A 16,293-nucleotide genomic window follows, 5' to 3' on the forward strand; every position below is an offset into this window, starting at 1 on the left:
GGAACCTAGCATATTGCTCATGGATACTTCCTGAAAAACCCCTGTGGGTTCTCAGGATTGCTGTAATGTCTTCCATGTGTCTTCCTCCAAGAGGATAATGCCAAAAGTATTTCTACAGATGAAAATGCTGTTTGGAATTGGCTCTTTATTTGCTGCAATAGAGCAGCTACTGAAAGCATTTACTGAACATCACAGTAATCACAGATTACTGAACATCACAGTAATCACAGATTAGGGTCTTCTGGGGTTGTTTTGCTAAATGGTTCCTCTGCCTGGGGGAGGGGAGGGGGCTTTTTCTTGCATTCTAACCCTTGCTTATGTGTGCAGTAGTTCAGGGCTAATAACCCTGTTTCAGATAAGAGGATTTGGAATAAGAGGTTATCAATGGGCTGGTCACTCTCTGTAGTAAATATTGGTAGAACAAGACTATGGAGGATGTTTTTAGCCTTGAGATAATTCCGCATAGAAAAACCAGGAGGAAGTAAAGCATTGTGAATACTATTATTGAGTAACTTTGTGTATGTCCTTGAAAAAAATTCTTGCAAGAGTGGATTTTTCAAAGGCCAAAATAATACCTTGGGGCCCATGTCCCAATGACCAATCTTCCTTCAGCCCTTAATCTCTTGTTACTGCTTTGAGCACTCTGTTTAAGGCATCTTATAAACGGATAAATCAAATCATGCCTTAATTTTGCTCCTGTGTATTAGTGCTGACATTGCTGTATGCTTAATGGAGATTCTGCAGCTGTTTGAACACTTGAAAGCATTTAATATTCCTTGGATGTACGTAATGATGCTAATAATCTTTTTTATGAAATTATACTAAGATTATTACACCAGTTTTGGAGGTGGGATGGAAAATTATGGAGCTCTGTGGTCACCTAAGCTTCCCATGAAACCCAAATCCTGGCTTTGTCCTGTGGTAGGTTTGGAGCCAGTGTTTTCTTTTCGGATAAGAGTCCTGGGAGAATTGGGGTCAGAAGAAAATTGAGTACAATAATTTGCAGGAACTGGATCTTGTGATTGTTCAGGGACTGTACCTCAGTGGTAGAGCATATGCATAGAATGCTGAAGGTCTCAGATGGCATCCCTAGCATCCTCGGCTAAAATAACCAGGTAATGGGAAAAGACCTCTGCCCAAGACTCTGGGGAGCCACTGCCAACTAGTTTAAAAAGTACTGGGGACCACATCTAGAGAGGGCTCTTGCTCTCCTCATGTTCTACTTGTGGGGTTTCCAGAGGTCTTTGTTTTGCCACTGAGCAACTGAGTGCTGGGCTAGACAGGCCAATAATAATAATAATAATAATAATAATAATAATAATAATAATAATAATAATTTATTTATACCCCGCCCATCTGGCTGGGTTTCCCCAGCCACTCTGGGCGGCTTCCAACAGAAAATTAAAACACAATAATCTATTAAACATTAAAAAAAATTCCTTCAGTAGCACCTTAAAGACCAACTAAGTTTTTATTTTGGTATGAGCTTTCGTGTGCATATTAACTGTTAATCTTCTAACAGAAATATTAAACATTAAAAGCCTCCCTGAACAGAGCTGCCTTCAGATGTCTTCTAAAAGTCTGGTAGTTGTTTTCCTCTTTGACATCTGTTGGGAGGGCGTTCCACAGGGCAGGCACCACCACCGAGAAGGCCCTCTGCCTAGTTCCCTGCAACTTGGCATCTCGCAACGAGGGAACCGCCAGAAGGCCCTCGGTGCTGGACCTCAGTGTCCGGGCAGAATGATGGAGGTGGAGACACTTTTGGAGGTCTTCACAGTTAATATGGGTTTTCAGCACCTTGGTTAACTTGGTCTTATTGGCAGACTTGACTGAATCCATGCTTACCCCCAACTTCAAATAATATACAACAATTACTTTCCTGACTTTCCCTAGGTTTTTTTTTTTTAAATGGTGCTACATTAGCTGTCTTCCAGTTCTCCAGTAAGGAGGTTGATTTTAGTGACAAGTTGCATATTTCTGTTAGAAGATTAACCAATTTCACAGTTCTTTAAGAACTCTCAGTGATGCCATACGGTCCTGGTGACTTGCTAATTTGTATGTTGTCAGTTAGCTTCAGAACCTCATAGAGTCACAGAATTGTAGACTCATATTATTCTTATTTGATTCAGTTAATTGTTTCATTTAATGACTGCTGCTTTTCATTATTGTTGTATTAATGCATAGCCTCAATATTATCTATTTTGTTAATTTTCTTTTGTTAGCTGTTGTAGGTATTCATTTGAATGGAAGAGAGGGATAGAAATATTAAATACTGTAGTATAATCTCATAATAATTGTCACGGTGGCCGGAGTGGACTACTTCAGAGTAACGACGCCACGCAGCTCTGCATTTTATTCTTTTATTGGTGCTGCGTATTTACAGTGCTCAAGTCATTGCTATTTACACGGAGTGATGTGGTCAGTCGGTTTCAGAACCTCCTAATGGCTTTTGGCGCGTCTTTCTCCAACACAAAAGCTTTGGCAGACCCATCCTCTTGCCCCTCCTCTTCCTGCGTAATTCTGGAGTTGGGGGGATGGGTCTTCCCCCCTTACTTGCCCCTTCCTGTCCCACCTGGGACCCTGGCTCCTCTACCTTGCCTGAGCCTCGGACACGACTTCCTGCTTCCCCACTGGAATCGGAACTCTCCCTGCTTTCCCCTTTGCTCGGGGACGGGCTTGAACTCAGGAGGGGAGGGACTTCGCGATATCCCCTGTCCCTCACATCCACCCCCCTCCCAAGCTCTCCTTCACCCCTCCCCAGGCCCCCCCATGTGTCGGTGACGACTGGAAGCCTAAAAACTCGGTGCTCTCCGAGCCCGTTGGTGTGAACACCTCCCCCCAGTCCTGCGAGCCCCCCCCCTTCCGCCTGGGAGGACGGGAATCCCAAAAAGTCCGTGGCGTCAGAGCTGGTGGGGGTAAAAATGTTTTGCCAATCTGCTCCTTCCTCTGACTGGGTGGATCTTGGCGACACCCATACCTCATCCTCTGGTTCCTCAAACTCCGCTTCCCAGCGCCATGGTGAGCTGTTCTCCCGTGCCTCCTCCTCCTCCCCCTCCCTTTCCATGTGCCAGGGCTTGGGTCTGTGGGGAAAGAGGGCGTGAAATTCTTCCACCAAGAATTCCTCCTGTATCTGAGTGGCGGGAACCCATTCATTCTGGGACGGTGGAGCATCCTCCCATGCCATGAGGTACTCCAGGCCCCCCACCCCCCACCTTGAATCCAGGATGGCCGTGGCCTCATTGAGTTGCTCCCTGCTTTCCCTCTCCCCCCCTCCCTCGGGGGTTTGTTCGCTGTCTCTGAGCCTGCTGCTTTCCCTGTACGGCGACAGCAGCGATCTATGAAACACTGGATGCACCCTCATGTCCTCTGGCAGTGCCAGCCTGTATGCCACCGGGTTGACCCGTTGCGTGACCGTGAAGGGGCCCAGCCATTTGGGTGCCAGCTTTTTGCACCTCCCTCTGGTGGGAAGGCCCTCCGAGGACAACCACACCTTGTCCCCCACCCTGATGACCTCCCCTTGTCGCCTGTGGCGATCTGCCCCCTTTTTGTACGCTTCCTTGGCCCTCTCCAAGTGTTCTCTGAGCTGCTGGTGCACCGTCTCCAGTTCCTCTGCCCAATCCTCAGCCTGTGGGCCCTCCTCCTCCTCCTCCCTCTCCCTCTCTGGGAAAGATCTGAGGTCGCGCCCGTAATTGGCCTTAAAGGGCGACACCCCTGTGGAGACGTGCACTGCATTGTTGTAGGCAAATTCTGCTAGTGGCAAGCGATCCACCCAGTCCGTTTGCCGCTGGCTGACGTAGCATCTCAGGTACTGCTGCAGAATGGCGTTGACCCTCTCCGCTTGTCCGTTGGTCTGCGGGTGTCTAGCCGTCGACAAGCTGACCTCCACCTGCAGGAGGTTCATGAGCCGCCGCCAGAACCTGGAAACAAATTGGCGGCCACGATCCGAAATAACCCTTAAAGGTAATCCATGCAGTCTGAAAATGTGATCAACAAACAGTTTGGCTGTCTCTTCTGCCGAGACTGCCCTGGCACACGGTATAAAGTGACACATTTTGGACATGAGGTCCACCACCACCAACACTGCAGTCTTACCCCTGGACGAAGGCAGATCTGTGATGAAGTCCATGGACACCACTTCCCACGGCCTGTGTGGTGTGGCTAAGGGCTCCAGCAACCCTGGTGGCGCTGCTCTGACCACCTTCGCCCGCTGGCAGGTGGTACAGCCCCTTACATAGTCTCGAACATCTTCCCTCACCCCTGGCCACCAGAAGTGTCTCATGACTAGGTGAGTGGTCTTGTCCCTTCCAAAATGCCCCGCTGTAGGGTTGTCGTGCATCTGCTTGAGGACCGTACGTCGAAGCTGGGTGGTGGGTAGGTACAGCGCACCCTTGTAGAAAAGCAGCCCTCTGCGTTCTGCAAAGTCTTTTGCCTGCTCCCTCCCCCCTCTCAGTTCTCTGAAGATGCGGTTGGCAAATTCATCCGCTGCCGTCAGTGCTGTGAGTTCTGCCTCGCTCACCACTGCTGCTCCGCAGGACCATGCCGACGGGGGGAAAATGTGCCTTGGGGCTGGTGGCGCCTCCTCCTCCATGTACTCTGGCTTGCGGGAGAGGGCATCCGCCCTGACATTCTGCTCTCCTGGGATGTAGTGTATGGAGAAGTTGAAGTTCGAGAAGAACTCCGCCCACCGTATCTGCCGCTGGTTGAGCACCCTGGCAGTTCTCCAGAACTCCAGGTTCTTGTGGTCTGTGCACACCTGGATGGGGTGCTTGGCGCCCACCAGGAAGTGTCTCCAGTGCTGGAACGCCGCGTGGATCGCAAGAAGTTCCCGATCAAAAACTGTGTAGTTTCGCTCGGGCTGGGTCAACTTCCTGGAGAAGAAGGCACAGGGTCTCCACTCTCTGTTGGCGTCCAGTTGCAACAAAATGGCGCCCACAGCCTTATCAGAAGCATCTGTTTCAATGCGTAGGGGCGCGTCCTGAACCACGTGGAACAGGTTCTGGTCTGAGGCGAACACCCTCTTGAGGCTTTCGAACGCTGCTTGCGCCTCTGGTGTCCACCTGAACTTCTGCTTGCCTCTCAGGCAGTCAGTGATGGGAGCCGTAACTCGAGAGAAGTTCTTGATGAACTTCCTGTAGAAGTTGGCAAAGCCTAGTAGGCGTTGGGCATCTTTGCGCGTCCTGGGGCTGTGCCAGTCCAGGATGGTCTGCACCTTGTCCTTGTCCATTGCCAGCCCCTTGTCTGACAGCTTGTAGCCCAGGAAGTCCACCTCCTTGGTGTGAAACTTGCACTTCTCCAGCTTCACATACAGGTGGTTCTCCTTCAGGCGCTGTAACACCTCCCTGACGTCCTTCACGTGCTGCACTGGGTCGTTGGAGTAAATAAGGATGTCATCCAGAAAGACCAAGCATTTCCTGAAGAGTAGGGACCCCAGGACGTGGTGCATGAAGGCCTGGAAGCATGCTGAGCCCCCTTGCAACCCGAAGGGCATCACCAGATATTCAAAAGAGCCCAGAGGCGTGAACATCGTGGTTTTCCACTCATCGCCTTCCCGGATCCTGATCAAGTTGTACGCCCCCCTCAGGTCTAGCTTGGTGAAAATCTTGCCTCTGCGTGCCGCTGTCAGGAGATCATCCACTCTGGGCATGGGGAAAGCCACTGGCTCTGTCACCGAATTCAGCCGTCTAAAATCCACCACAAGACGGCGCTGTTGCGTGTCTTTCTTGTCCACCCAGAAGACCGGGCTGCCCCCTGCTGCCTTGCTTTCTCTGATGAACCCCCGCTTGAGGTTCTTGTCGATAAAAGCGCGCAGATCCTCCAGTTCCTGGTCTGACATGGCGTACAGCTTGGCTGGGGGTATAGTTGCCCCAGGCACCAGGTTGATCTGGCAGTCAAAAGGCCTGTGTGGGGGCAGGTGGTCGGACTCCGCTTCACTGAAGACCTCCTGCAGGTCCCAGTATGGTTTGGGTATCGCCTCACCCCCTTTGACGTGCATGGTGGCCACCGTGGCTATCGGAGGCCCCTCCCCTGGTTGGTGTTGCATGCAATGTTCCAGGCAAAAGTCCGATCCAAAAGTGATGCATCTCTGATGCCAACTTATGGAGGGGTCGTGGCGCGCCAGCCAGCTCATGCCCAAAACGATTGGGGGGTCTGAGATGGTGGTGACGTTGAATGCCAGTGTCTCTGAGTGCCTTCCAACCGTCATTCTCATGGGGGGGGTTTGATGAGTGATGGCCCCTCCCAGCAGCTCTCTGCCGTCAATGGTTGCCACGTGCAGAGGAAAATCCAGCTGCAGAAGCTGGATCTGGTGCTCTTCTGCAAAGTTTCTCGAGAAGAAGTTGGCTGAGGCACCACTGTCAATTAGGGCGAGGACCGTCAATGGATAGCCATTTGGGAGCGTGAGCGTCACTTCTAGAACCACTCCTGCTCTGGGAGGGGTGGGCTGGCTCTGCTCCTCTCTGTGCGGGTGGGTGGGCTGGGGCTGTTGTCTGCTGACTGTGCCTGGCTGCCGCCCCTTGTCTCCTGCAGCCAGGCTTTCCCGTTTCCCTGCTGTGGTGCTGCGTCAGTGGGGGAGGGCACAACCGTTCCCGCCTTTCCTTGCCACTCCCTGCGATGTGGGCAGTCTCTGACGAGATGCTGGGGGGAGTTGCAGAGAAAGCAATTCCCACCCCTTCCCTCCTTGCGTCTTGGCGCCGCTGGGGTTTGAAAAGCCCGCGCGCGCGCGCTATCAATCTGCATGGGTTCCTGGTCCTGACTGGCCCCAGGCGTGGCTTGAAAGGGTTGTTGAGGGAGTGGCTTCTCCTGCGACCGTGGGAACCAAGCCCGCTTTGCGCGCGTTGCTTGCTTGTCGCTCCATCTGGATTCCTGCCTCACCCCCACCGCCAGAGCCGCTTTGCTCAGTTGATCCATATTACTGGGCTTTGGACCTCTCGAGAGCTCATCCTTCACCTCCTCATGCAACCCCAAGTAAAACGCCGCTTGCATTGGGGCAGACTCCAGATCCCACCCCAATCTGTGCACCAGCATGGTGAATTTCGCCCAATACGCGCGAACTGTCATATTTCCTTGGCGTAAATTATGAAGTTCCTCCTTAGTCTGGTCCATATGACTATCGGACGAATACATCGTTTTCAAACCTTCTAGAAATAGTTTGACATTCTTCATGCAAGGATTCCTTGTTGCAATTAACGGTCTTAGCCACTCCCTGGCCGCCCCTGTAAGGTGCTCCACAATAAACGCTACTCTGTGCTCATCATCAGGGAACTCATCGTGGTGCAGCTCAAGAGCATACACAATCTCAGTCTCAAAGCCCTGAAACTCCTTCGGGTCTCCATTGAACTTGCTTACTAGGGTCCCGGCTCTCCTTCCTGGCAGCACTTGGACTTGGGGTGCCCCTCCCGCCTTGTTTTTCTCTGCATCCAGCTTGTTTTGGAGGTCTACCGCCACCGCCCTTAAATGCTGCTCTTTTTCCTGGAGCTCTCTCACCTGTTCCGCAAGTTGTAGCCGGTCGTCCTGGACCTTCTTAGTCTCCTCTTTAGCTGCCTTCAATTCTCCCTGCGCCTGCAGCGACAGCTGTTGCAGTTCTAGCTGGGCTTGCTCAGCGATCTGCCGCCACTTCTCCGCCTCTGACACGCTCATCCCGGCAACTCCAAAGTAGCCCAAAAATGATTAGGAGGTTGCTGTCACGGTGGCCGGAGTGGACTACTTCAGAGTAACGACGCCACGCAGCTCTGCATTTTATTCTTTTATTGGTGCTGCGTATTTACAGTGCTCAAGTCATTGCTATTTACACGGAGTGATGTGGTCAGTCGGTTTCAGAACCTCCTAATGGCTTTTGGCGCGTCTTTCTCCAACACAAAAGCTTTGGCAGACCCATCCTCTTGCCCCTCCTCTTCCTGCGTAATTCTGGAGTTGGGGGGATGGGTCTTCCCCCCTTACTTGCCCCTTCCTGTCCCACCTGGGACCCTGGCTCCTCTACCTTGCCTGAGCCTCGGACACGACTTCCTGCTTCCCCACTGGAATCGGAACTCTCCCTGCTTTCCCCTTTGCTCGGGGACGGGCTTGAACTCAGGAGGGGAGGGACTTCGCGATATCCCCTGTCCCTCACAATAATAATAATAATAATAATAATAATAATAATAATAATAATAATAATAATAATACTTCAGATGCTCTCTCCCAAAAACTGGTTTGGGGTGGATATCTGGCTGACTTCAGATATGCAGTAAGAAGAATTCAAATCATTCCTTTAGCTTTTCTTTCATTTCCCCATCTTTCTTTAATAATCATGTTGCACCCTTAGCATCTAATGAATGAACTGCCTTCCTGGTTCCTGATTCTAGCCCCCAAATTCCATTATTCTCTATTCTCTTTCCCCTACCTGTATTTTTTATTTTATTTTTTTAAGGTGAAGGTAAAGATTGAGATTGACCTGGGATGAGAAATTCTGGCGTTTCCTTCCCTCCTTATGTGAGATAAGAATGGAAGTCTGGACAAGCTTGTGACAGGAAATCCTTCTGCACTTTGGTCTCCCCAACATGCTGCTCTCACCCTGCCATTTCACAGAGGGGGGGGGGCTTGTTTTGCTGACAAGACTGTTTAAAAATTGTTTCCAGCTGAGGTGGGCTAGTTGGAGTTTGCATTTTGAACCTAGCAATGAAAGGCTGGCAGAACCAGATAAGATCCATGTCAGACAGCCGAAGTACATTATACAGCAGACAGCAAATGCAGAGGAGGATCAATTGGAGAAGTTTAGAAACTGCTGCTGAAAAATATATTTTTCAAGGTGGTTTTTTTTTTTTAATGTCAGGGAAATGCTATAGTTGCACAAAGGGGTTTTTTATGACTTTTTAAATTCCTTTTCTTCTTCTTCTCCTGTTCAGGTCCTGTTTGTTCCCAGACACTGGTGGCATTATGTAGAATCCATTGACCCAATCACTGTTAGCATAAACTCATGGATTGAACTGGTAACTATTTCCCCCCCCCATTGTTTGTTTATCTCTTAAAACCGTCAGGCACACAAATGGCCTGAATGTTGACAGATGGGCATGACATCTGGAAGTGTGCTGCAGTAGTTTATAATAATGATCTAGCTACCTATTTCCATACACCTTACTGAGCATACTTAACTGCAATGATCACAGGTTCTTTCCCACAGGTTGACCTTCCCCTTCCCATGATGTTGTCTCCCCTGCATCGGAATTACATAGATTGTAAGCCGCTCAGGACAGAGACCTGTCTCTTACACTTTGTAATGTGCAATGTGTAATGTACATGGATGAGGCTATATAAACCATCACCCACATACTGTTGGACTCATATCAGCTCTAGCCAACATGGCCAGTGGTCAGGGCTGGGAGTTGGAATCCAGGGGGGGCCACATGTCCCCCACCCCTTGCTGTAGTTTATTTTTGTGTGTGTGGTTTAAAATCTGAGCGTATTTTCAGCTCTCTCATGACATTTCCAAGAAACAGCCTTTGGAGACCAAGACAGTACAAGCTAGAGGGGGTGAAGAGGAACAAAAGTGAAGATGCTACTAGTGTGTCTTTTTAGCTAAAGTGTCTGCTTCACTTTGATGTAATGTCATTTTATCTTCCTCCCCCCACATCTTCTACCATGGAACTCATGGCAGTCTATACATATATGGTTCTCAGGGTGATCCATCAACAGTGGCCAGACCCAGATCTACTTTGTTTTAGCAAAATGGGGGCCTCATGTGCCTTCATGCCATGTAACTTGGAACTGATTCTGACATCCTAAAAATCCCAAGGCTTGGTAGTATTCTACACAGGATGCCTTCCTCATCTTTTTACAAAACGGCATATGCTCTTGAAATCAAAGCTAAGCAAACGTTAGTGTTTTGTAGTCTCCGGTATTGCTTGAATGCAGCATGCTGGACAGAAGTTATTAACTATCTCCCCAAATTAAAAACCTCACAGTTTGGAGGCTTTGAGCTAATAAGTTGACTGTGGGCACTGCTTAACCCGAGGATTGCCTGGATGTCGTCTTTGTGGTGACAGTTGATTATACCCTATTATCCCTGGAGATGACAGCAGCATTACTTTTTAGGTGTAGGGCTATCTGTCTTGGAAAAATAATGCGTGACACGGGTGTTAAAATGTAATATCAAGAACATTTTCATTATTCACTCAAGCAGTTCTCCAGCTTCCAGCAATAACCAGCTGCTACCACGTTGATATGATAGGTGTGTGTCAAGCCCACTTCAATAGCCTTACTGATACAATTAATTATTTCGCTGAGACCTTATAATAAAGGATAAAGTTTTAATTTGTTTTCAACACACTGAGACCACTTCAACTCTTGCTTCTTACGGTAGGGGGGATTAATGCTATTCATGGATACTTTGAGGCAAAATGAACTTTCCAGGCTTGCAACCCCTTGAAATGCTTTAAGACTGTTCATGTACCCGAGGTAAGCTAGCCTAAATGTGTACATACTAAAATGTGAATAGATGAGCGGAAATGTTTCAGGCTTATGAAGCTGCATTGCAATAATTACATGTCTGCAGGAAAGGACATGTAAAACCACTGAGGTCAATTTTCCTAGGAAGCAGCCCACCTGCTCTGAATTTAATAGGTACAGACCCCAGATCTTTTCTGCATATATACTTCACAATCAGACCGTATGATGAATTTCTTAGTTTTAAGATTATAAAATTATTGCTGGTAGCTCTGAGACTACATAGCCCATAATACATTGTGACTGTCCATGAAATAAAATCATAATGAGAGCTACCTTAATTGTTTAGACTGGAGCAGATTATTTGTAAAAAGGTATTATAGATTCTGGTAAGATTGTCTGCAATTCCTAACATCAGTTTTATATTACAAGTCTCTGGCACTACATTTTAGTTCAATTTTACATGAGATTCCTTAGCAACTGCCCTGATGTGAGCAGGGACGGTGCTAGGGTTTTTTGCGCCCTAGGTGAGATCACCTTCTGGCGCCCCCCGCCTTCCCATTCGGCGATTGGCCAAGTGAGGGGGGGAGCCTGGAGTGTGGAGCGTGTCCTCCGCCGTCCCGCCCCAAAGGCCGCACACTCTTTTTTTCCTTTCCTTTTTTTAAAACCCGTCTGCCTAACAACTGGGCGCGCACACTCAGGTTCCCCCACCTCCCTGCCTGCTTCGATTGATTGGTTTGAGCGCCCCCCCCCATTTCTGGCTCCATTGTGTGGCGCGGCCCTGCGCCCCCTGCAGGGCATTGCAGGGAAGCGCCTCTGCAGCAGCAAGCTGCAGCAGGAGCAAAAGCGGCGGCACAGAGAGCGTTTGCAAGTGGGGAGACACACCAGCGGTCCCTCCATTTTGGCGACCTAGGCAACTGCCTAGTTCACCTTAATGGACGCGCCGGCCCTGGATGTGAGACAATGAAGTGGTCCTTCTGCCAAGCTTTCTTTTTCCTAATCACAATTAGTATTTTGCTCTGGGTTCCTAGGATTATTGAGCACATTGAAACAGTTGTTCCCAAACTATTTAATAAAGGGAACTTACCAAAGGAAACAGTAGCTTGTTGCACCATGTCTAAGAGTTTATCCAGAGTTTTGGGACTGTGATGATGATGATGGCGATGCTGTGTAACTCATAAAAATGACTCAGAGTGACTTGCACACACAGTAGAAGTTCTAAAGCCACGTGCAGTAAACACAATCAATAAAAACTTAAAAAGCAAACACACACATATCTAAAGAAAGAAGAGGCAAGTCTAGCTTTTATTGCATGACTTCAGCGTGAGTTGATATAGATAGCAAACAGAGACTGATGCTGGACCAGCAAAGGCTGTCTAGTCTGTACAGGTTGCAACCCTCCTTTGATAACTTTGAACAAGATCAATCTGGTGTTATTTGTTTGATATAGATGTGATATGGCACCATCAGAAATGCTAACGGTTTATTCCAGATAGTGCTTTTTTGCTAGTGCAGTGATAAATAGTAGAGATGAAAGAGGAATGGGACGGTAGGTAGAGGATGGTAGATTTTATGCAGTTTCCATGGGGAAAAAACAAGCATCTCCCTAAATATCACCTTCCGTTTCCTTCCAGCCAAACTCAAGCAAGCAAGCCCCATTTCTTCAATCTGCCTCCATCTTACTATTTGCTATGGTGCCAGAAATGCCACGTTACACATTGAATTTGCTTCTCCTTGCCCATAAACAGTCCTCCGATCCAAAGCAATTCACTTAAACAAGAAAGCCTGGCCTGCCTGTGTGTCTCATCCTGATGAAATCCTAAATTAGTCTTTGTATTTCACCACCTAAAGGCACTCAGAAGAGACATGACAGCTTGTAACGTAAGAATCAATTACTGGGTTCTTGTTTCATCTTTAAAAGCTGTGTGCTGGTATCCTTCGTTAAAGACAACATTTGCTTCCCCCCCCCCTGCTGCTGCTATTTAAGGCTGCAATAATACATCAGTGGGTTGGTGATACTGTCAGATGACAGTATGCTCCCTGGAATTTAAAATGATTTAGTTTTGCATTTGTAATAGCTCCCAAGGCGTTTGCTGTCTCTCAGAAATATCCTTTGTGTCTTAGCTTAAGTCATTTAGAGATACAATTCGGGACATACCTTTTTGATCTTCCTGAATTAAAGATCCTATACGTTAGACAGCATCCCTGTGGTATAAATTAAGGTTCACAAGACTCAATTAACTTAACAAGACGCTAATACAATGTATTGTCCACCAATTAGAAACATGTAATTGCTTGATCATGTGGCTTTTATGGGCATATTATGCAATAAAAGCCTATCTATGATAATAAGGGATGTTAATTCCCCACCCCACCCCCAAGTGTATCTGCTGGAAATTAGAGATCTCTTTAACATGAGAGTCTTCTTTCCTTCAACTACAGTATTGCATACAGTCAGCAGAAACCCCGCATAAGCCTTGTGCAACATCTCCTCCCACCATGTGCCCCTGAGATTGGTTCAGGCAGCGGGAGAACCCTCAGAAGAGTGCAGGGGGAGGTGAGGGGGATCGTTCTGTCTGGCATGCTTGCCCTGATGGAAAGATCAACATAGCACAATATTAAATTCTTCCCTTGATATTTGTATTGTACAGGAAGTCATTATGTCCCCAATCCTGGACATGCTGGACCCCCATCATCATCAGTCAGCGTAGCTGATGGTCAGGGGGTCAAAGGAGTCATAGTCCAAAAATATGATGTAACCTAAGATTAGGGAAGCCTTCTCTAGTACTACTGGGTGAGGATTCTTCAAAGGTTTTGGGGCACCATACCGTAGCTCCTGAAGATGTCAGTGGTGTGAATGGTGAAACCAGTAACTCTGAGCTGCAGCCCCTCCATCAGTGACTATAGGTCGGTAGAAGACATGCAGAAGCTTCCAGGTTTTTATCCTTGACATCCCCAGTTAAAAGGGCCAGGAAGCAGGTGATGGAAAAGAAACATGTGCGAAACCCTGGAAGAGCTGCTGCCAGTCAGAGTAGACAGTTTTTGTTGTTGTTGGCCTCCATCTGTATAAGAAACAGGTCTCTGTTCTGAGCAGCTTACAACTGATATAATTGCAACGCAGGGGAGACAACAAAGAAAGGGGAAGAGTTTTCCTTCTCCTAGATGGGCTACCTTCCTGGGTTAATGAGCTCCATCTGACCCTCCACTTCCCTCTACTGCTATGGAATTCAACTTCTTCCTAGAAAACAAATGAATCCCAGCTTTCATTAAAAAACACAACTTCCAAGTTGTAAAGGTCAGAGTATTGGTGGAAAGACTAGCAGAGTCTCAGAATATGCCACTGAACAACAATTGCTAGAGAGCAACCGCAGGAGAAGACTATTACTTGCATGCCCTGCTTGGTGGAGAAGTTAAACCATCTGACTTGGTATAAGTCCGCTTCTGTGTTTCCAGGTTTCTTGAGAAACTTGTAAGATCTTCTTTTCTGGAAAAGTTTTTTTAAGACGGGATGGTTAAAGACCCATCACAGAAGAACTAATTCTGCCCTAGTACTTGTGTTATGGGCTGCCCTCGCAAGAGGTGTCTTCATTCACAACCCAAAGTCCAGGAGCAGAACCTGAAAGCAAAAACATGGCCTTCTGTACTTCTTTGTACTGATTTTTTGCTTTATCAGCTCCACTAAAGAAGAGTGGCTGGCTCAAAACACATTGGGTTTGATCAATCACCTCTTCATTGCACCTCTGAGTTTCCCTCTCTTCTTGTTTCTGCTCTCCTTTCTATCCATTCCAGTTATCACAATGTTATCGTTCTTTTCTTTTGTAGGATGCAGATCATGAAGCCCGTGTAGAAGAGGCAATAACTCGAACGCTGATATGTGCAATCAAATCTGCTGAAACCACCAGTGTATCAGATTCCTGGCTCAACCCCACAGAGGTGAAGTTCCACATTAATAAGCCATGGTTTTTACTCCTTTGACCCAGTGACATTTTTGTTTCTTAAACTGCAAGTCTATGCTTTGCAGCTGAATTTTTAGTAACTTTGGCATGGAAGAGCCTGAGTCTTCATGGCTGCTCCCCATTATCTTGGTTTAACTCCTCACTGGAAGTGTACCCCGTGTCTTTCTTTCTTTCTTTCTTTCTTTCTTTCTTTCTTTCTTTCTTTCTTTCTTTCTTTCTTTCTTTCTCTTTCTTTCTTTTTAAAAATATAATCTTTATTAATTTACCTTCATATACATACTATGTTACAGTTTACATTTATATTTTACATTTCTCCTTTGTTCCTTAGAGCTGACTTCCACTCTTCCTTCTTCTGTCTTCTTTATGTCAACTTTTTCTTTTTCGCATTGTTTTTCCATTCATTATAATTGATCTCTTCCTTCCACATGTTGATGAGTTAATATTAGATATGTCTATATATACAGTCTTGTACAATTACCCTGTGTCTTTCAAGGATTCCCTCCTCAACGTCCAGAGATTCAGAAGTGCAGATTGCACAACCTGTACATATCTAGCCATTTGCCCTGTATGTAGTAGGGATGGTCAAGGGATCCAGCACAGTTAAGAGTGTGGGTGTGTACACTGCATGGCTCTGGGATTCCATTCAGTGCACATTCAGTTGTTCTTAAGTCCACCCTAACATCATCACATATGATAAAGGCCAGTGCTTTATGGTAAGGAAGCACTTTGACAGCATTCACTTTTTGCAGGCAATAAATATGCCACACAAACTCTTGCTTAACCAGCTTCCTCCTTTGCTTCAACAGAGGGGAAAGTCCCATGCATGCAATGTCTTGGCTGGACTAGTGGGCCACCTTGGTTAAAATGAAAGCAAGCAGAAAAGCACCCAAAGAACACAATAGGGTGGCAAAATAAAGTGGAAGCAATGGGGATAGATGAGAAGGACAAAACATATAAACCAATCCTAAGATTAGCAGAGAAGGTATCACCTGTTTGTACACTGAGTGTATTTTATTTTCTAGGTTGAAGTAACTTCCCATGAAACCAATCTTCAGTATGTAAATGGGGCTGTTTCTGCATATTTAGAGCATCAGAAGACTAGTAAAATTGAAGACATGGACCCTAGAACTGAAGAGGTTATTCAACACCCATGTAAAAGAAAGAAGGTCCAAGGGAGATCAGAACCTGAAGAATTCCAGTTGATGTCCTGTGAATCTAGCCTAACTGTGATCAAAAGAAAGAAACTGAAAAAAATTCCATTTGGACATAATCTTTTTCAGGTTTTACCACAATTCTGGGAAACAGATTCAACTGGTTCAGCTGAAAATGACAGTAAAGGGTCTCCAAATGAAAATGATGAACACTTTGGAAAATTGCATCGTGCTGGGAAGAAATCAGAAGTGATTGGTGATTCTGGAGCATTAGTAGATCAGAAGGATCCAGGATGTGGTACCATCTCTCCACAAGCAGTTATTTGTACAAATGATTTGCTAGATTGTGTGCTAAATCCCCAAGTCATCCGTTTAGTGGCTCAACTTTTGATAGAAAGAGCAAGTGTTTAAAATGTGTGCCTTTCTGAAAATAAAAAAACAAATGACAAGTATATTCTGGAGGTTCCACAGCTTCTGTACGAAAGAATAATTAGCTGCACATCAGCACCAGCTCAACTGCAAACTTCCAAACAACACAGCAGCTAAGTATGTCAGGGCTTTTGTAACCATTTCCCATGGGGTAGCCAAGTTTGTGTGTTGCAGCAGAAGCAACAGTCTTTTGGTACCTTAAAAACTAACAATTGTCTTTATGCATAAAAATAGGAGAAGAATCCTGCTGGATCATTTATGTGTTTTAGCAGAAAGCTAAGGCAACACAAAACATTGGCAAAATATATAAATAAATAGTTTATTTTAAGACAACAAAAATG

At 46.7% G+C, this 16,293-nt stretch overlaps 1 protein-coding gene across 4 annotated transcripts in view; it reads left to right on the top strand.

Moving 5' to 3' along the window:
- HSPBAP1 (HSPB1 associated protein 1) overlaps positions 1–15,975 on the top strand; it is a 56,846-nt gene extending 40,871 nt beyond the window's left edge. For 2 of the 4 annotated variants that reach the window (XM_035128910.3, XM_088662300.1), the window contains 3 exons: positions 8,880–8,963; positions 14,239–14,349; positions 15,395–15,975. In XM_035128910.3, coding sequence (XP_034984801.2) covers positions 8,880–8,963; positions 14,239–14,349; positions 15,395–15,934 — 735 coding nt within the window. In that variant the 3' untranslated portion in view covers positions 15,935–15,975. The remainder of the gene's footprint in view (positions 1–8,879; positions 8,964–14,238; positions 14,350–15,394) is intronic. The other 2 variants (XM_088662283.1, XM_035128919.3) reach the window with 2 other exon arrangements.
- The last annotated feature ends 318 nt before the right edge of the window (positions 15,976–16,293 follow it).

Source organism: Zootoca vivipara, chromosome 1 (assembly GCF_965207765.1).
Source record: "Zootoca vivipara chromosome 1, rZooViv2.hap1.1, whole genome shotgun sequence".
In the NCBI taxonomy this organism is placed as follows: domain Eukaryota; kingdom Metazoa; phylum Chordata; class Lepidosauria; order Squamata; family Lacertidae; genus Zootoca; species Zootoca vivipara.